Source organism: Onychostoma macrolepis, chromosome 22 (assembly GCF_012432095.1).
Source record: "Onychostoma macrolepis isolate SWU-2019 chromosome 22, ASM1243209v1, whole genome shotgun sequence".
In the NCBI taxonomy this organism is placed as follows: domain Eukaryota; kingdom Metazoa; phylum Chordata; class Actinopteri; order Cypriniformes; family Cyprinidae; genus Onychostoma; species Onychostoma macrolepis.
This window is the reverse complement of record NC_081176.1, coordinates 7,863,421-7,886,217: the sequence shown is the minus strand read 5'-3', so window position 1 is coordinate 7,886,217 and position 22,797 is coordinate 7,863,421. Positions and strand designations below refer to the sequence as shown.

The following is a 22,797-nucleotide window of genomic DNA, read 5'->3' as shown; positions in this document are numbered from 1 at the left end:
CATAAATACTGGACTTCATTGTGAGATTAATGTTCCTGCTAACAACTTTTGGTTTCCAGAATGTTCTGGAAAATTTAGTTTTTGGTTCTAAAAACTTAAAAATAGCCATTAGGGAACAATCTGTGTAGGTTCCCTTTAGGTTGTCACACATACACACAAAAAAAACTTTCTAGAAAGATTATATTAAGGTTACAAAAAAGAACCAACAGAGAACGTTCTCAGAACGTTTTTATTTGATTCCCAACAAAATAAACAAATGAGAACCAAATGGAACGCTCTGTGTTTGCTATCGAAGATATCAAAGTACCAACTCCAATGCAAATAAAACATCTTAATCTGTATTTTGGTCCTGTTTTCCAGTAAAAAATATATTTTAAAGGTATAGTCCACTCAAAAATGAAAATTCTGTCATTATTATTCCAAACCTGCATGAGTTCCTTTCATTTGTGGAAAACAAAAGAAGATATTTTGAAGAATTTTGGTAACCAAACAGCTTTGGCCCCCATTGACTTCCATTGTGTTTTTTGTTCATGGAAGTCAATGTGAACCGAAACCATATATGATTACCAACATTCTTCAAAATATCTTCTTCTATGTTCTGCAGAACTAAAACAGTCAGGTTTGAATGACATGAGGTGTATAATTAAAAAATAATTGTTTTTTGGTTAGGCTATTCCTTTGACAACCAAATTAATAATAATAAATTAAATACATTAATTCATGATATATTTGAGTGACACCAGAGTACTTTTTTTCCCCTTCTTGTGGCTTGGATTCTTGGATTCAAACAGAGAAACTGTAAGTGTTACATGCTTTTTTAGTTTAACACCTTTTCTTTGATCACATCATGTTTTGTCTACATCCTTATTCGTTTAAATTTAGTCTTTTGGGAAAGATTTACATTATGTAATTGGGTGTATGTGGTTTCTTGTTGGCAACAGATGGCCGGTGCTGTCATGAACAGATGGGGGGCCACACTGATCACAGAGGGATGTGTTGTGTTGTTTATTTCTGAGCAGTCAAAACATAATTTTTATGACACTTCACATGCACCCCTGAAGCTGGTGACTCTTTAAATAAATTCATATTTAGTTAATAGATTTTTTTTTTCTTGCCTTATCTTAATTTTGCCTTTGAAAAAAAAAAAAAAAAAAAAACAGTAGCCTATATGTGATTGAAATGTGTCAAAATACCAGAAAAGCCCTGTCTTTAAAAGAAACATTTATTTAATATAATGTTTCTCAACGGGGGCGTTCGGAGAGCATCGGGGGGCGCTGGAAGCAATATTTTTGAAAGGGGGGCGCTGAGCTGTTCTTGGGGGGCGTTTGGTTAAGGTGAGTTTACACCAAAGATGTATGAGCTGAACCTTGCAAAAGAAAATGGTCTGCCACATCCTAACGCCGTCTCTACACTGGATGCATCAAAGCGCACTTTCTGTATCTATTTGTCAACTTGTCTGTAGCGCGTTGAGTGCGTCAGAAATAGAACGCGGCGTAGCGCTTGCGCTCAGTTATGATTATAACGGGATCCATGTGCTTTGACGCAACGTCTCGCGCCGTCCGCGCCCGGTGTAGTAGTGTTAAACTAGACGGTGTATCATCTTCATAGCAACGACTCTTTACTTTAGTGTTCGCTCGGCTTTCTGCAGCGCAGCTGATGAACTTCCCGTGAAAACAATATGCGTTTAGACATGAGATGCTTTTTCTTGTTTAGAAAAAATAATATAAATGCTTTTTGTTTGCTGTTTGACAAATTTCTAATTCAATTCTCTAGTTTAGAGTTTATTCAACGCACAAAATATAGCCTAATTTATATTCACGAGCCTTTTTTTTGTCCTTGGAAAACTTATGAGTCCAGTCAAATCAAATATGGCATGAATGCCATTTGCCATTCAATGTTATATGGGTTAAAATACATGCTTTTAAGATATATATTATAAATAAAATATAAGGTCAGTAATGGTTTTAAAACAAATCCTTTCTGCAGTTGCATTTATTTGATAGAACATACAGTAAAAACAGTACAATTTGAAAGAACTGCGTTTTATTTGAATATATTTTAAAATATATTTTCCTCTCATGCTAAAGCTCTGTTACTCCAGCTTTCGGGGTCACGTGATCCTTCAGAAATCATGCTGATTGTTGCTCAAGAAATTGTTATTCTTTTTATTATTATAGCTGGCACACCACAACGACAAAAAAAAAAAAAGAAGCTAGATTTGCAATTGAATTGATAATAACAGATATAAATCAGGACTGCACTAAAATAATAACTACTTTGAAAATGAGAAGCATATGTTTCCCATTTTTCTACAACCCCAATTCCAGAAAACTTTGGCCGTTTTGTGAAATGCCATACAATCAAGAAAATGTTATGTGCTCATTCTCTTTAACCTATATTTAATTGACTGAAGTACAAAGAAAAATATACAATGTTTTTACTGGCCAAATTTTATTTTGTAAATATAAACTGATTTTGATTTTGATGGCTGTAACACACTCCAAAATAGTTGGGACAGCGGCATGTTTAACACTGTCACATCACCTTTCCCTTTAATTACAATGTTTAATTGTTTGGGAATTGAGGATACTAATTCTTAAAAGTTTTGTGAGCAAAATTTCTGTGGTCATCGTTGTCTGATTCTTCTTTTCATGATGGGCCGTACATGTTCAATAGGAGACAGATCTGCTGGCCAGTCAGTCACATGCACATGTGTCTATGAAACCATGTTGTTGTAGCACATGCAGAATGAGACCTGGCATTGTCTTGATCTAATAACCATGGACTTCCCATGAAAGACGTATATATCTCTGTACGATCCCAGTAAATGTCTCCATGTTAATGGCACCTTAACTCATAACCCATGCTGTTTGCTCTGCTGCACTCCCATACCATGACAGACGTGTGCGTTTGCATCTATCACTGATGGAAATCTGGATGGTCCCTTTGGTCTTTGGGACTGAAAACTCGACATCCATTTTTCCCAAGAAACAAGTTGAAATATGGACTCATCTGAGCACAGCACACATTTCCACTGCCTTTTGGACTATCTGAGATGGGCTCTGGTCCTGAGAATCTGGTGTTATCACTGCATAAAACTGATAGCTTTCTCCTTGAGTAACAGAGATTCAAGTTGCATTTCTTGATGCAGCAGCAGACTGTGTTAAGTGACAGCAGTTTTCTCAAGTACTCCTGAGCCCTTGCGGCTATATTTAACACTGCAGCATGATGTTTTCTCATGCAATGCCATCTGAGGGCTCAAAGAGATTCATGGATTCCCTGAATCTTTTCACAGTATGGTAATTGGTGAAAGGTCTAAATTCTTTGTGATGTTGCATTGAGAAATGTGATTTTTGATTTGTTTGGCACAAAGTAATGAGCCATGGCTGAGACTGAGATGATCCTTTTATACCCAAACATGATACCCTGGGCCTATTCACCTGCTTACTGTGAACTGTTTCAAAATAGTTTAATTTGGATATTCTATAGCCTTTTCATTTTTATTTCACCTCTATCCCAACTTAATTGGAATGTGTTGCAGCCATCAAAATTGAATTTTTTTTGTAAAATGCATTTATTTTGGTTAGCAAAAACATTGGAAATATTTTCTTTGTACTTCTGTCAATTAAATAAAAGTTAAAGAGAACTAACAAATCACAGGTTCTTGATTTTATTGCATTTTACAAAACATCCCAACTTTTCTGAAACTGAGGTTGTAGTATTTGTAAGCAAACTTTGAAATATTGTCACAGAATTTATGAAATATAGTAAAAGAGAGTTTATATTTCTTCCATTTGCAAGTGTAAATGTGGTTTAGCCACCAAAATTACCATGTCTACTATAAAAAAAAAAAAAAAAAAAAAAAAGGGTGGGGGTATTTCTTAAAACTAAGGGATAAATATTGTTATTTTTCACTGAAAGCTTATTGAAAACATCCATACACTGTAAAAAATGTAATGGGCTATTTACTTAAAAAAAGTATGGTAACAATATTACACTTAATATTTTTGAGTAGTTTTTACGACTTGATTTTTTAATGGAATCTACCTGAATAAATCATGTAAAATCTCTTAAACTAATTAATCTATGACACAATGAATTTAATATAATTAGTGAAATGAGCTCATTTATTTTAAGTTGATTCTCAAAAGTCTGTGATTTTGAGTGAGGCTTGTTTGTATTTGACTTTGAGTTATTTTGTACATTTAAAAGACTGTATACAGCCAAACAGCTCAAGTAGGAAAATACTTGAGAAATACTACATAACTGAACATTAAACATTAATAGATGTTTCCCTTCACTCAAAAACACATAAAATAGCATTTAATTTCAAAATTTACTCTCCATATCCAGCCATATGCAAAGCATGCTGGGAACTAACAATCACCTCTAAAATAAAACCCCAAAATTGAGCTAATTCTCTTAAAATAAATAGGTAGCCTTCTTTCTTTAATTTTTTTTTTTTTAGTTTAATCAGTTCCTCAATTCAAGCCTCAAAACTGCTCAAGTTTCCTTTAAAAAAATTAGGGCTCTTGGTTTTATTAGTAAAAAGTTCTCAATATTTTCTATTCAACACTGATTCACAATTTCTTTAATGAAATATACTCACTATTTTTAATTATCACCTTAATTTTTTAATGAAAATTACAAGAGCCATTATTCATTTTTTACAGTGATACATAATACAGCAGTAAAGGGGTGTTCAAGACTTCCAGGAACAGAAGAACAAAATCAAATCTTTTTTTTTTTTTTTTGTTTAAATGCCCCTGTGGATATATTGAGCCCAAAAAAGGTTGAGAGCCACTGATTTAATATGTGACCCTGGAGCACAAAAGTAGTCATAAGTAGCATTAGTATATTTGTAGCAATAGCCAGCAATACATTGTATGGGTCAAAATGATTGATTTTTCTTTTATGCCAAAAATCATTAGGATATTAAGTAAAGATCGTGTTCCATTAAGATATTTTGTAAACTTCCTACCGTAAATATATATCATTTTTGATTAGTAATATGCATTGCTAAGAACTTCATTTGGACAACTTCAAAGGCAATTTTCTCCATTTTGCACCCTCAGATCTCAGCCAAATATTGTTCTATCCTAACAAACATCAATGGAAAGCTTATTTATTCAGTTTTCAGATGATGTATAAATCCCAATTTCAAAAAAATTGACCCTTATGACTGGTTTTGTGGTCCCTGGTCACATATTAGCTATCTTAAAAACTGTTATGTATTTATGTTAAATTAATATCGGTAATTAATTTTAATTTTTTTTTTTTATTGTGCATAAAAATAACATATTTTATATTATTAATCTTGAATTCTGTTTTAACAAAATTTAACTTAATCCATGCCCAGCTGATTATTATCGATTTTTTCATGACTTATTAATGATTATATATTTATAAGTCCCACTGTATTCACTCTGCAAGATCCAAATCGAGCCAATCCCTGTAAATAATAATGAAAGAAATCGCTCTTCTCTGCTCTGATTGGTTTATGTGGTGCGCGCGGGTTCTTTAAGAACAGGTCGCGCGCCCGCTCGCGCGCTCGCTCTCTGTTGGAGCTGCCTCGTGAGCGCGCAGCGGCTGAACGCGCCCAAGTTTCGCGGCAGACACGGAGGAGGCGAGTCTCCTCACAGATCACACTTAACAACGAGCAGGTGAGTCTTTACTTTATTCCAGATTTTATTCAGATTTAATGCGTATCTGCGGGTTATTTAGATGTGTGAAGCGTTTTAAACAGCTTATATGTGAGCTCAGGCGAAATCTCAGTTATTTTACGGAGAACCAACTAATTAACGTAGATGTCATATTGAAAAACTTTAATTTATTTGGTCATATAGAATCAAAAAATTCATGTAACCTTAAGGAAATCAAGATTACTGCACGTATTTGTTTAAAGCTTTATGATATATGTAATTAGACAGAAAAGTATGAAAAAGTATAGGCTACCACATTTAATATGGTAGTACCATTGTATTCTTTGAAGTACCTCAAGCACTCAGTCATGTAGTACTTTGTGTTAAATTCATATAGTGTTTTATTTATTTTTTTAAATGTACCATATGTGACCCTAGACCACAAAACCAGTCATAAAGGTCAATTATTTGAAATTGAGATTTATACATCATCTGAATAAATAAGCTTTCCATTGATGTTATGGTTTGTTAGGATTGGACAATATTTGGCTGAGATACAACTATTGGAATCTGGAATCTGAGGGTGCACAAAAAAAAATCAAAATATTGAGAAAATAGCTTTTAAAGTCGTCCAAATGAAGTTCTTAACAATTACTAATCAAAAATTAAGTTCCATCTTCATGGAACAATGAAGATGGCATTACTGGCATTTTGGCGTTACTTAATATCCAAATGATTTTTGGCATTAAAAAAATAAATAAATAACAATAATAATTTTGACCCATACAATGTATTGGTGGCTATTGCTACAAATATACCTGTGCTACTTATGACTGCTTTTGTCCTCCAGGGTCAAATATATTACCTTATATTTTACACATTAATATGAATACCATTCAGTACCATGGTAATGTCAAATTGCTATATTCACATAGTGTTGCTATCCGACCTTCATATCATGATTATCACCATACTGTGTTGTTTTGGACATGTACTATAGCAGTACCATAGTATTTATTTATTTTTTTTCACCTTGGAGTAGTACTTTTTTTGTTTCTGTTACATGATCATATTTTTGCATTAATGCTAATATTATGTAATATGTAGAATACTCTGATATTAGGATGATCATCATTTTGAAAGCATGTGGTGATAATGCACTTCATTAAATATTAACATCTTTTCTCACACCATACATTTTATGAATATATATTAAAAACCTTGAGATTTAATCAATATTTTATGAACGTCTCTGTAGCTTTATATCAAACCTAACGAACTGAATTGATATAAATCATGAATTATAAAGTATATATGGCTTGAAACCAAGTATGCATGTCTTCTGAAATGATGCAGTAATCTGCTTTTAAAAAAATAAGACTATAAAACGTAAGCTGTAGCTGATGTAATGCAGATGATAAGGCACAGAATAGATACTCTGGTCCAGGATCATTTTTCTCATTGGGAAACTTTTGCTGATCTACTTCTATTCAATTAGATCGGTCTCCCACATCCATAAAGCAATGCTGTAAAGATCAGTGTTATTAATCTCAGTCAGCATGTTCACGACAGAAACAATTCATAAGGTTTTCGGTGCAAAAATAGTACAAGCTTCAGTCAAAATTAATTACAGAGTCAATTACACTCGAAAATTAGCTTGAAGTGACGGATGGGGCGTAGCCGTATGATAATACGCCTCTTTAAGCCCGATCAGACGAGTGATGTGAATTTAATCACATTTAAATTTGAGAACGACACTTTTTCATTAGTTAATGCACTTATAGTCACTTTTCCACTGCATTTTATAGCTGGCTGTGCTTTATTTGAGTTAAAATGAACGGCATTTATTACCACCTACTCAAAAGTCATTTAATAATCGACAGCACTGGGGTTGCATTATTTTAGTTTATGTTATTAAGATATGCATGCGTTCACGATTAAATTTGTTTAGTGTGCTTTTCTTTAAGTATTTTTAATAGGATTAGGAAGAAAGAAAAATGGGATATTAACCCTGTCCTTCCCAGCTAACAGGAAACGTTCTCAGAATGTTCTGGCAAGGTTCTCTCAAAATTATGAACAAAAGTTCTTCGAGTAACGTTAATAGAAATTTTAGCGCTATCTGTAATGTTCTCAAAACAGTAGCGCTAAAACGTTATTTATACATAGTTCATGGAACGTTTTCTTCAAAATTTTTTTGGAATGTTACTATTTGTTTCAGAATGTTCCGAGAACGTTCGATAGTAACGTTCTTATAATGTTTGCAGAATGATAAAACTGAATGTTCCCTGAAAGTTGCATAAGGAAAAAAATGTTTTTAAAACATTTAAAGAACTGGAGGTTTTAAGTGTTCCGTAAACATTCAATAGTAACGTTCTTATTTTGCAAACATTATAAAACTGAATGTTCCTTTAACGTTCGCGTATAGAGAAACATTTAAACATTTCAATATCATTTCACAAATGTTACTGTTGAAAGCTTAGATACATTTGAAATATCCATTTAAAAAAAATAAAATGTTAAAAAAAAAAGTAAGTTTTGAAAAATACATTTTCTGAACGTTCTCCAAATGTTCAAAATCTCTGGCTTTTTAAATGTTTTTCGCTATTATGGAAACATTAAGGGAACATTTAGTTTTAAGCGTTCAGAATACATTAAGAAAATACCGTTTTCATAATTTACAGTACGTTTTAAAAACTGGATGTTTTGAACACTCCGAGAACATTCAATAGTAATGTTTCCATAATGTTTGCAAAATAAAATATAAACTTCACATTTTGAACATTCAGAAAATCACGTTTTGATAACTTTTATTTTTAAAACATTTAAAAAGCCGCATGTTTTGAACATTCAATTGTAATGTTTCCATAATGTTTGCAAAATGATAAAATGGAATGTTCCATTAATGTTTGCATAACATGGAAAAAAAAAATGTTTTAAACATTAAAAAAAATAATAATAATAATTTTTAACGTTGAGAACATTCCCGAAAATAACATTTTCATTACTGACATTTTCAAAGCATTTAAAAAACTGGATGTTTTGAACTTTCAGAGAACATCCAACCATAACGTTCCCATAATGTTTGCAAAATGATAAAACAATGTTCGCATAACCAGGAAAAAAACACGTTTTTGAAACATTTACAAAAAAACTGGACATTCTGAAGATAATGTTTTCAGAACTTGCTTTATTAAAACCTTTGACAAACTTGATGCTTTTAATGTTAAGAGAGAGTTCAATAATAACATTTACAAAGTATCTGCAAAATTAAAAAGAAAAATTAAAGGTTTACATAACCAAGAAAATAACGTTTTTTTTTTTTTTTGTAAACATTTAAAAACATGGATGTTTTGAACGTTCAGAAAAAGTGTTCTTTTTTTAACAGCAAAACGTTCCTGGAACACATTTTTTGTCAGCAGGGTGTCCTTTGCCCTCCAGCTCTCACGTCTCGTTCTCCAGCTTTTTTTTGACTCTGTGGAAAGATGAATTTGAGCTTTCAGGGCCGGATGTGGGCGCTGGCAAAGCGATTGTTGCGTTTTCCTGGAATCAGCGTTTTTATTTCCATCTGTGGTGATTTAATAATCCGTTCTTAATAGCCGCACTCGCGTACATCTGCGCTGGGATCTCCCATTGTCAAGATTTGGCTGGAGTCGTTTTATCTCCCCTGGCGTCTCCATCTTGCCCTCCCGACGGCGACGCACACTTTTCATCTCATATTTGCTGAGGTTTGACATGACACAGCGTCTCTCTCTCCCTGCGCGGCGAGAGCTCTTCAGTATTCAGTTGCGTGCTTGTGGCTGGAGTTGGCTCATCTTAGGCAGCGATCGGTGTTGTCCTTTTGAATTTCGGCCTGCTGACCTTCCCACGAGCGGCCCTGTGACCTCTGACCTCGCTGAAATCAACTAGACAAGCCTGGCTGGATTCACAACCTTCTTCATTTGAGCATTTAGGTTATTTTACTTGCAGTATATGTCCATTTTGCTTTCATATGAAGAAAAAAAATACTCCGTTAGCTAATTCTGTTTCTTGAGAAACTTTTGGACTTGGTACAAAAATATTAGTTTTAATATTACCAATGGGACCCAAACTATGACGTACTACACTGATTGCAGTGTGTTTGATTCACTAAAAAGAACTGGTTTAAAAGAGTCATATGTTTGTAAATCATATACTATGCTGGTTGCAGTGTATGTTTTGATTCACTAAAAATAACCAGTTTAAAAGAGTATTTGTTCATGAAACAAAATGACAATGTTTTCAATGAAAATATTTACTTTAAAAAGTACTTTTTTAAAGTTACTTTAAAGGTCACTGTTGCTCAATGTTTTTACCCAGTTATGTAAATCAGGGTGTGTCTAGTTTTGTTAGTAATATTTACTGTTAAGTTTAAGTATGTAGTCCAAAAGTTTTTTCGCAACCCAGAGTCCGAGTCGCCCTCTCTTCCCGTCCTGTCTGACACCAGGCGGATGTGTCCGTTTGTTGAGGACGTCCCGCTAAGGACCAGCTCTGTCCAAAGCGCTCACTTACTGCCATCTCTTCTGTCCATCAAACACTCACGCAGCTCAATAATTCATGCTTTGATTTGGGATGTGAATTAAAGACGTCAGGAGTGCTGACAGATCACTTCCTCTCAGTCTCCACAGGCCACGTTCAGGTTAACACTGACCCGTTCAGACTGATCTGGGTCCAGCCGTCCTTGCGAAGTATTCCGATATTTCACTTCACAATACTTTATATGCACTTTTTATTCAAATGCCAATATTTTCACAGCAGAATACTCTAATTCAGTGACTTGCTCTTTTTTTTTTTTCTAAAAGTTGAGTGAATGATTAATTGGGCCCTATTTTAACGATCTAAGCACATGGTCTAAAGCGCAAGGCGCCGGTGCACTCAGGGCGTGTCCAAATCCACTTTTGCTAGTTTAACGACGGGAAAAAACGGTCGGCGCGCCCTGCGCATGGTTTAGAAGGGTTGTCCCTATTCTCTTAATAAATAATCGGTGTGTTTTGGGCATAACGTGCAATAAACCAATCAGAGTCTCATCTCCCATTCCCTTTAAGAGCGAGTTGCGCTCGCGCAATGGCGGATTCGCTATTTAAACAGCGGATTTTGCAAGCGAAAAAACTGAACACGTCTCCAGAGAGGAAACGGAGCAAATACGTAGCCTAATTCTGATACATGCAATGATTATCCATTATGATATGTAGGCATTTTTATATTTATGTAGCCTACACGATAATAATCTTTTACACTGTAATCCTTTAATGTTTAATATTTGTCATGTTTGTGTGCTGCTGCGCGTCCCTGTGTGTGTAATAAGCAGAGTGTACGCGTGTTGTGGATCCGCCTATAGGTGCATATTACTGACGTGCTCTTTAAATAACAAAAAAAGTACTGCGGCATTGACTTTAGACCAGGTTTTAGTTGTCCATTTCATTTGTCTCAAAATAGCAACGCGACAACAAAGGCTTTCGCGCAGAATTGGGCTACTTTAACACTGTTGTTTTTCATGTCTGCAAGTTGAAGCGACCCCAATAACGTAATATTTAACCCCTGTAATGTTAATTTTACCAGGGGAATCCTGCCAAAATACGTGAATTTTACCCCCCGGAATGCAATTTTTACCGGGGGACCCACCTCAAAATGCGATTGGGCTACTTCTGGGCTAGTTTTGAGTAGCAATTGGGCGGGTTTTGTTGTGAAAACCTGGCAACCCTGATGATGGGAGCACTGACTCACATTCATGAAGGCAACCATTTGTTGCTGTATGAATCCGTGCTTTCAACAAATCTGCTGAAATAATGATTCAGTGACTTCTCATAAAGACAGTCACTTCGTTTGTTTCCGAATGATTCAGGAACAAATCAGCTGAATGAATAATTCATCAGCTCCATCATAAAGATAGACACTTTCATTTCTAAATAAATCGGTTGACTGAATGGTTCAGTGATTTGGGTATAAATACAGTCACTTGTTTTGTTTCTAAAAGATGCTGTTTTTGAAGAATCTGAAAAGTCACTAAAATCTAAAAAGTAAATGTTTGAAAGGAAAGTGAATTATTTCCTTGTTATGGTCGATAACCGATAAATGGAAGATCATTATACTTTTTTTTGTTTTGTTTTTTCTGAAGAATATATATATATTTATAAAATATAAGAATATTTCTATTTATGCTTTTCAAAGATGCTTTTATAAACAATTTACTTTAAAAAATGGGTCATTAGTATCAAATATTTAAATTGACTTTGATAACTTTTGTACATTTTACCTTTTAAAAAAAAAAAAAAAAAAAAAAAGATTTTTTTATAAGAATTTAGTGTAAAAGTGATAGTTTTCATATTTAATCATTTTCATTTGAAAATCAAAAACGTTTTTAAGTTAATGTAGTAATAAAAGTACATATTTTAAAACTTGAAATGTAACAAGTATGTATTTTTAATATTGTTTAAGATTAGAAAAGTATTAAATGTTAATATAATCAAATATCCAAATATTAAAATTAGCTGTTTTAATACAAAACATTCTGTATTTAATATAAATTTAATATAAAAAGTATATTTTAATGTTAATCATTTTAGTCGTCTAAATGTAAAAACATTTTAAATTAATGCAACAAACTTATGTAATTTTTAATATTTAAATCTAAAAAGTGTTTTTTTAAAATGTTCTTTAAATATAAGATGAACAAATATTAAAATTCGCTCTTTTAATATAAATTTTATATGGATTTTGAATTCTGTATTTGATGTGAATTTAATATCAACATTAAAAATATTATTAAACGTTTTACTCTTTAAAACAAATCTTTTGTAATGTTTATTATAAATATTGTTGCGTGTTATGTATGTAAAATATATATTTCCTTTTCACTACAGGCAAATCAGTTTAAAGCGATCTTTTCCCCTTTTCATTGAAATTAGCTGTTATTATGTTCTGCTCGTCTGTATTTCTGGTTCTCTTGGCAGCTGAGAGCCTCGTCGTTTGGTTTGACAGCGAGGCCTGCGCGGCTCTTAAAACAGCTCCCATCAGCGGCAGGCCGTCTTTATAGCACGCCCCGTCCTGACAGATCCTGTGACACAAGCACTTAAGGGAAAATTGCACGGCCGTTTTCACTCACTACCAGCCGGGTCTAAAGCATCGGTCTCATTAGTCCACGCCGTTATCGCGTCAAATTACGCTGATAATTCATGCGATGATATAACCGTCGCAACTTTGTTTGCAGACACTAATAACCTCATCTGAAAAGACAGATCGTCCCCGATGGACGTTTTTCTTTCGCCTCCAAAGCCAAAGGAGGCATCCGTCATGCAGCCGAGCATATAAAACTAGCGTTTCTTTCCTCCTGTTATAAGGAAGGACAGCGGTTTGAAGACGTCTTCACACTCACGTCTCCTCGACTTGCCCACTCAGCAAACGCGTGGGGTGAGATTTCTCCAGTCTCTGCTGTCAGGAGAGAGATTTGACCAAAGAAACCCACTGTACGACAGATTTAAAGCGAGGAACATGCACAGCCGCAGGGAAGAAATCACAGTTGATAATCTCTGTACTATATCTGTTGTGTTTCAGAGACGGTAATGGAGTTAGATGGAAATACTACGGTAATCTCACATGTGACTCCCCTAGAGTCTCTAACGAAAATTCAGCGTCTCAAACTGTGTTCGATTCACCAAACCACCAAATTTTGCAGTGAAAAATTAAAGATGTCAGGCTGAGCTCAATATATAAGCTTTAATATTCAAGCTGATTGTTGTTTAAAACCTTGTTTAAAATCTTTAATAATTTTAATATTGTGTAGACAGCAGTGAGATTAGATTGGGGGTCAAAATTAAACGTTATATGAACATTGCTTATTAGATTATATTTTTATTTTATATTTACTTTATATTTAAAGTGGCTTTGAAACGATGTGTATTGTGAAAAGTGCTGTAGAAAATCAAATTAACTTAACAATACTGTTGTAAAATTTACATTCTATTTTATGTTTTTTTTTATAGTGCTGTCAAACGATTAATCGCATCCAAAATAAAAGTTTTTGTGTACATATGCGTGTCGTGTATATTTATGTATATGTATATACACACACACACACACGCATGTATACATTTCAGAAAAATAGGTTTTTATTTATAAATTATATGAATATACATATAGACATGTAAATACATGTAAATATTTTCAAAATATATACTGTATTTGTGTGTGTATTTATATATACATAATAAATATACACAGAACACACACACACATTATGTACACAAACTTTTATTTTGGATGCGATTAATCATTTGACAGCACTAGTTGTTTACAATTATTTGAAATATTATTACTTAGGCCTATCTTATAAATTACATTTTATGTTCAGTTTTATATGTAAGGTTTCTTTTTTTTTTTTTTTTAGGTTTTTTTACTTTATTAAGCTTTTTAATTTTACTTTTTATTAACAATTTTTATTTTAGATTTTATATACATATAAAATTAGATACATATTTTATATAGGTTTCATATACATTTTTATTATTTAGAACTTTTTACCTTTTATTTATAATTATTATTTACATTTTATTTTCTATTTTGTGCATTTTATTGTTTTAGCAATTTTATTTTACTTTTTATTTATTATTTATTTTATTTTATTGTAGATTTTATGTTCTGTTTCATATGCTTTTTATATTTAGCGTTTTTATTGTACTTTTTTATTTATTACTTTTATATGGCATGTTATAGATTTTATATTCGGTTTTATATGCATTTTTTATTTATAATTTTTATTGTATTTTTTTTTTAACATTTATTTTATATCTTATAGGTTTTATGTTCTGTTTTATGTGCAGTTTTTATTTAGAATTTTATTTTCATATATTTATATATATTTTTTTTTTACCAATATTATATTATTTTTGCAGGTTTTACTCTACATTTCCTTATTGAATTTTACATTTCTCATTGAATCAAAGGTCCAAAGTCTCCAATCAAGACTGATATCTCATATGAGTTCAAGTTTCTCATCAAAGCTGCTGTCCGCATTCATTTTGCATCCCTGAACTCGTATGAAAGCGACTGTGTATTGAACTTCAGGAGAAACATCTTGATTCTGAACCCCGCATTTCTCCATCATCCACGTGACATTTCACTTTTGTCGCGAGCTCAAGGTGACCAGGACGTTTCCCACAGACCTGCCGCCGGTGACAGTGATCCGTTATTGATGAATGAACACGGACGAACAGAAATATAAAGCCAAAAATCAAAGACTGTCAGCGGTATAACAGCCGTGATGGATGGCGTCATCTCTCGGGCCGTTTTCCTTTCTTTTCTCTTCCCAGACCCATTTTATCTTGATAAACACACAGCTGGCGGGAGAATTGAACCGAATTCGCTCGTAGCCCTTGGTTAGAGTTCGCTTCGATGCTAGCACCCTTCGTTTGTCATTCGATTGTGGCCTCTAATTAGTTTTGGAGGGGGCTCTCGGACAAATAACGATGAATGGCCGAATATCGTTTGGCCAGTCTCGGTGAATAATGAGATTGGCTTCAGTCGTTTTCCTCACAAACGTTCCCGCGGGCCGAGAGCAGAGAAACCACCCCGAGGAGCTTGTTAATGAAATGCCGTTCGTTTGCCTGTTTGCTCTGACGGCGTTAATGAGCGATGCAGATTTATCGAGAATCGAGGAGCAGACGAATGAACAGATGAAGAAGAGCTGACAAGAGTTTCTTCCTGCTCAAACACACACACATTTACTACTGTAATGGAAAATCTGATGCATCATGAGAAACTTTTAGACCAGTAAGGGATTTTCTGAAAGAAACTGTTCTGCAAGGATGCGTTAGGTTGATTGAAAGTGACAGTAAAGACATTTATAATGTTGGAAAATATTTCTGTTTCAAATAAATGCTGTTCTTTTGAACTTTCTATGCATCAAAGGATCCTGGAAAATAAAAAATATTGGGCAGCACAACTGTTTTCAACATTGATAATAATCAGAAATGTTTCTTGAGCAGCAAATCAGCATATTAGAATGATTTCTGAAGGATCATGTGTCACTGAAGACTGGAATAATGGTGCTGAAAATTCAGCTTTGATCACAACAGAATAATACAACATCAAATAAACACTGCCTTTGTGAGCAGAAGAGACTTTTCAAAAAAAGTAAAAAATAAAATGTATTCAGAGAGAAATTCTATATGTAGATAAATGCATGTATAAATATTTATAAGTAAATATGTGCAGGAAAATATTATAAAATATTGTTAGTTATTAGGCTATTAAAAAAAACAATTTCTACGTGTTCAATTAATGAAAAAAGCATAAAGCATACCTTTTTTGAGCCATAACAGAATATAATAGTAATAATAAACAGTATAGAAATCTTTCCAATTTTTATGTTGTAATATATAAAAAATAATATAAAATTATTTTATAAGTGAAAAAGCACAAAACACGCCTTGATGATTTTTACTGTAACTATTATTATTTTAATATTATTTAATAAATATATATTTTTGATAAACATAAAATATTTATTTTTATATTAAAATAATATACATTTATTATAGAATAAATGTAAAATGCATCAAGTATGCCTTGATTATTTTACTGTAGTTATTTATAATTTAAATCATATTTACTGTATTATATTTCACATTAACGGCCATAGCAGAATATAAGAGAATAAAAAAAAAAAAAATCAATTTTATAATGCATTATCAATGTAAATGTATTCTATAATACACTTAAAAAGCATAAAACGTGCCTAGATTATTTTTAATTAGAATTATACTACATTTTACTTCTTGCATTAAACATTTTACTTAATAAACAACTTCCATCTATCTATCTATCTATCTATCTATCTATCTATCTATCTATCTATCTATCTATCTATCTATCTATCTATCTATAATTAAAACATAGTATTAAAATGTTAAATAAACAGTACAATATGAAATATAATACAGAGTATACCATACTATATATAAGTATCACTAACAAAAAAAAGGACCAAAAAGTGTTTTTGGACAGTTTTTGAAAGTACCATGTTTCTTTGGACATTTACCATGGTATTCAGACTCGTTAGGTTTCAGTGACGCATAACTGGCATCATAAACAGAAAGAAAGATATAATATTCGTGTCCCGTTCACTTGTTAATTGATCCTGTGGATGTCATTGAGGGGGTTTAACAGCCTGAGGATCTGGCAACCGGCCTTGTTATTGCACAAACATGCGCTGGCGACCTGATAGATGTTGTTAAGGGTCCGTCTGCATGATTTGCATGGAGCCCCACGCTGGGACGTCCTGACAGGCGATTCGTGATGCGAGTGGTGTTTGAGTGGAGTTGAAGAGGGTTCGCTGAGATGAGTCCTCTGACTGTGACCTGTGATTTCTGAAGGCCTGCTGGGTTGCCATCTGCTCGAGCCGTCCAGCAGGCCGAACACAAGTGCTCTGTCCAGCCTATGAAGGACAGAAACCACAAACCAGATCTCTGATGTTTCAGAGCTTTCTCATGAGCACCAATAAGGTGAAGTGGCGCACATTTGTCGTCTAGAGTTTCAAACTGGGCTCAGATTTGCAGTCAAAAGTCTCAGTATGAACTTGAACATTTGGCATCAGATCCTCAGACTGGTTTTCACACTTTTTGATGCCAAGGACTGTCACACATGTGAATTCTTGCAAAATCATATCAAAATCAAATTGAAGGACCTCATATTTTTACTGGTAATACTGATGTATTATTATATAGACTACAATATCAAGTTTGGTCAATTTATTATTACAATTATGAACAAGAATTATTAGTATTTATTTTCACTAATCATTTATTTTAAAATGACATTAAAAGAATGAATAAATAGAATCAAAACTATAATATAATTTAAATATAAAATTTGTATAGTGTAAATTCCTGTTTATTAGTTGTATTTATTATTATTATTAGTATTTATTTTTATTATTTTAATGGATTAATAAGAACAATTATTAGTATTTCTAGTGTAGTATAGGTGTCTTTTATTCATTCATTTAATTATGATAATGAAGATGATGATGATGATGATAATAATAATAATGAATAAAATGTTAAATAAAAATATAGTTTTTAATATAAATGATTATTTAACTGGTTCATTCAAATAATATTCATTAATTGAATAATAACAACAATGATAGTGAATGAATGAAGAAAACTATTTGAAAATCAAAATAATAATAATGAATGAATGTTGAAAATCAAAATATAACTTTAAATATAAATGATTTTACTGGCTTATTCATATCATATTCATTAATTTAATAATAATTTAATATTAGTTAATGAATAAATAAAATGTTGAAAATCTAAATATAATTTCATTTTAGATATAAATGTAAATTCTTACTGGTTCATTAATAATAATAATAATAATAATACATTATTATATAAATGAATAAAAGTACTAATGATAACAATATAATTTGTAGTCTATTTTATTAGTAGTATTTACTGTAAGTTATGAATTTATTATTATTATTATTATTATTATTAACAGCAGCAGCATTTTGTTTAATTCGTTTTTTTTTTGCACACTAAAATTTCCCCCTGCTTTGTAAGACGGTTCTCTCCGATGTCAGCTCTTGTAAAACATGTCTTAGGGAAGACCTGATTGATTAAGTCCCGTTGATGAAGTGGCCAGAGCGAGTGCTGGCGCGATATGGCCTGCGTGAAGAGAGCGCGATAGTTTGTCAGCATCGTCTGCGGTGTCACACAGATCCTCCCATCGTCCCGTCATCCATCATGATGCTTGGGCCCGTCCATTTCAGCATCAGTGATTTCTGAGCCCGTCATCCATCTCTCCCCTTGTCTCTGTCTGATCGCTTTAATCACGCCACTGCTGTTCACAAGTTTAAGATAATCGTCTGCTGACATTTCGTATCCTGTGATCCCAGACTAGTGACACTCGAGAGAGTGAGACTCGTATTATTCACGAATGCTTATTTGGCTTCCTCCAGGAGTCAGCTAATGATTCGTTAAAACGCCCAGCTGATGGATAAAGACGACATTTACAACAGCCACTTTTGCTGGTATTGCTGTTTTGTAATCAGCTTCACCATTACATAGAATGTCAGGGTAATTATGGCAGTTTTGCTCGGATTAGTCAACATTCATTCACTCTCATATTTGACACATGACTTTATAAGGCCTCCACACCATTAACATGATCAACAATGTACTGAAAACATGATTTATGCGATGATTGATGATGCATTTAATGACATTCAGCTCACCACAACCCCTTTTTAATTCAATCAAAATTGCATTAAATCTTTATTAAATTTACGAAATTCTTGAAAATGTTTAATCAATAAATTATAAGATTGTACATACTCCAGAAAAATACATTAGTACATTTTGCATTTTGTTAAAAAATACATTTAAATGCATTTATAAAATTATAATTTTTGTCTTGTATTGACTTAAATAGTATTGTTAAAAGTGAAAAATAATATATAAAACATGCCTTCATTATTTTTAACCAAATTTTTACTGTTTCTCCCAAAAAATAAACATGCAAAATGTGCCTATTTTTTATTTATTTTATGTTTTTTAAATGATTTTTTTTTTACATATTTTGTTAACATGTGTTGACATTTCTGAAAAGCATTTAATATCTCTTTAATTGTGAGCATTTTGGTTTAGGAACAGTTACTGGTCATGCAACTAAACGGATTAAATGCTGAATACGTGTATGTTGTGTGTTTACAGGGTGAAGTACAACAGACCAGAGGCCAAACACACTGCAGCAAAGGCATCGTTTCTGTGACTCTGTGCTGTCCGCCTACATCCCATCCTGGCCCTGAAATCCACACTGTACCAGACATTAGCCAGCCTCGATCAATAGTACCAAGCTTACAAGACGCTTCTGTGTGAGAAAACGCAAGCAAGAGAGAACAGATCATCTCTGACTCATCAACCTAATGCACACCTACTGGAGCCCACTAATCTAACTCGCTTGAATGAACGGCTTTCCCAGATTGACATATTGATCTGATCCGATTAGCCGTCCGATGTTCATTGTCTGACGCTTCCAGCAGCAGCCAGAAATGGAATACTTGCCATGGGGCGATCCGTAAACTGGCGCCCAACGTAGGGACAACACCTGCAAACCGTGTCCCATCTGGAACCAATTAGCCTCATCCCTGCAGCCAAAAGAAACGAGCGTGTGACTCGAGTCCTTGCTGTTTTTATCCGTTGTGGCAGCGCGTTGTGTCATGTCCCATCGGCTTGCACCATGCCACTTGCGGGTCAGATCTGATTTGACAGGTCTGGAATAAAAAAAAAAAAGCTTGTCGTTTTGACCCCTCTTGGTCCCGGATTGCTCCACTTGTGTCACTTTGCGTGTCCGTCACGCGGTTGAAAGTGTCGACTTTGACCTCGTTTGTCCACATCGAGGCCGCCGCACCAATCTGGCCAATCTCTCCGTCCAACCCACCCTCACGACAGCTTGCAAGTTCTGTCGTCGCCCTCCCTGGAGGATGAGCGATGTGTCCACGCTGGACTATGAGCTGCTTTCGCCGGGGCCGTCATTTGCCGGGGTCCCCAGCAGCCCACCTGTTGGTGGTGATGCCGAGCAAAGGACGGCCTTCGCGTTCGTGGGTCTCCTGATGCTGTTTTTGATTTTCCTTTTGGTACGTTGCTTCCGGATCCTTCTGGACCCCTACAGCCGAATGCCCGCTTCGTCTTGGACCGATCACAAGGAGGGCTTCGAGCGGGGCCAGTTTGACTATGCCTTGGTGTAGTCACGTGACCTTGAGATACCAACTGCCTTAGCCCAACCTGCAGAGCTGGACAGTAGTGAAGTATTTTTACTTTACTCAAGTAAATTTAAAAAGCATCTGTACTTTATCAGAGTGTTTACGTCACTACATTCCAAAGCGTAATGTCGTACTTTTTACTGCACTACATTTCATAAATATTGTTGGTTAGTTTTTATCTTTTAATACTTGGGAACATTAAAAATGTAGTACTTTTTTGTACTACAGTAAATCTTTGATTAAAAGTAAGAAAGTACTAGATTTCTAATGTAATTAAGTATTAAATGATATTTAATATGAAACGTAGTGCAGTAAAAAGGACAATATTATGCTTTGGAATGTTGAGAAGTAAAAGTTTTCTAAAGAAACACCCTCTGATAAAGTACAGACACTTGGAAAGTACTTCACTACTGTCCGTCTCTGCCAACCTGTGGCCCAACTCCAACCCTGTAGCTAATTGCGCTTAAACCATCACGGGTTCGATTCCCAGGGAACGCATGTGCCATGTATACCTTGAAATGTAATTTGGGCGTAAACGTAAAGAACGCAACTTTCCGAATTGACAGGGTCGTCCATTTCTTCCGCTGTAGCTACTTCCTCAGGACGGTCTACAACGAATAAACACAAGAAGTCGACGGTTCAAGGTGACCGACACAATGCTCACTGTGAACTGTTACTACCCTTTGGCTACTGTACATACTTCATCGTTACTGTAGATATATCTTAATTGTAAAAGACATGATGAAACTCTTCAATGGACCTGAGTAGGCGGTATATTTAATTTAACGCAACTGAAAATGAGGCTGTGATGGATAGATCTCACTAAGTCGATTGTTGCTGTAAATTGATGTCAGTTGATCAGGCACCGAAACACTGGAAACATGGCTTTACAAAATTTTTTACAGTGGACGAAAATAAAAAAAAATATGCATAACAATTTGCGTTAAACTATACGATGAAATGACCGAAATTGAGACACATTGGCCCTGAAATTTGTGTATAAATCAACAAATGGTTTAACAAACTGAATGGTTGTTAAATTGTCTCTGTTAGTTGTTGCATTGAATGCACTAAATGGTTTTATGAATAATTTATACCATAAAAATGAAACTGTCACTAAATTGTCACTTTAAGTTAAGTTAAGTCATGACGTATTGTCAAGTATGGTGACCCATACTTGAAATGGTGCTCTGCATTTAACCCATCCAAGTGCACACACACAGCAGTGAGTAGTGAACAAGTGCACGCACGCACACACACACACACACACACACACACCCGGAGCAGTGGGCAGCCTTGCTCCAGCGCCCGGGGAGCAATTAGGGGTTCAGTGCCTTGCTCAAGGGCACCTTAGTCATGGTATCAAATTATTTAAAAAATGTTAACCCTAAATCTGTCAACTGTCTCTAAATTTTCACTTTACGTTAATTGTTTCAGTGAATGCAGCAAATGGTTTTCACAATTTACACAAAAAATCACTGAATTGTCATTAAATTTTCACTTTACGTTAATTGTTGCATTGAATGCAACAAATTGTTTTAACAAACTTTGCAATGTAAAAATCACAAAACTGATGTTAAATCATCGCTTTAGATTATTTGTTGTATTGAATGCAACAAATGGTTTTAACAGGTTACACTGTAAAAATCAGTAAACTGTCACTAAATTGTTGCTTTAAATTTAATAAATTACGTAAGAAATGGTGTCAAGCAATTTACACTTCATTCTGCTTAGTCATTGCTGCCCTCATTGCCTCGTTTTCATTTGTGTAAAATTAAATAAGCCTCCTACCATGATTATGGCCTATTCAGTATGATTTTTGTTCTATTTAGCATGGTAATTTTGCGTGAAATACATCTTTAAGGAAAACTTCAGTATTGTTGGAAAGTCCAAGGATGTCCGACATGCCTGCTGCCTTCGACAGACCCCGTTCTAAACTCTGTGCTTTATACATTTCTGAGGATGTTCTGGATTTGGAGCAAAAATCCCTTTAAGACTTTAGAACTGAGTGTCAGTCCTTGTATTACTGCTGTTTTGACTCTTTCCTCCTTTGACTGTGTATATAAGCCATATGTTCTCATATCTCGAGGGTGTTCATGTCATTGGTTGTCTGTTTGCTAATCTGCCGAGCTCTCCGAAAAGACCGAAAGCTTTATTTTTATATGCCGACTCAGATTTGGAGTTCCCTTTTTGCTAATGTGTTGTCTCGAATTTGTAGCTCTCATTTGGATGGATGTGCAAAGTGTTGATGTGCCAAGAAAAGGAGAAGCTTGCATTGCTTTGTGAGTTTTGTAAGTAGATTGGATATTTTCCTAATTCCCTTTTGTCTGAAATAAAACTGGGTTTATTCACTTAAGGCTTCCAATATCTTCA

The 22,797-nt window shown here is 34.1% G+C and overlaps 1 protein-coding gene across 1 annotated transcript; it reads left to right on the top strand.

Annotated features, from left to right (window-relative positions):
• Positions 1-19,979: 19,979 nt before the first annotated feature.
• On the top strand, positions 19,980-22,776 carry LOC131529969 (cortexin-1-like). The gene has a single exon (XM_058760003.1). It carries the CDS (start codon positions 20,146-20,148, stop codon positions 20,407-20,409), a length of 264 nt encoding a protein of 87 aa, XP_058615986.1. The 5' UTR covers positions 19,980-20,145; the 3' UTR covers positions 20,410-22,776.
• Positions 22,777-22,797: the final 21 nt, after the last annotated feature.

Coding starts and splice junctions, on each gene's coding strand:
- LOC131529969 (XM_058760003.1), top strand. CDS start 20,146: ATGAGCGATGTGTCCACGCTGGACTATGAGCTGCTTTCGCCGGGGCCG.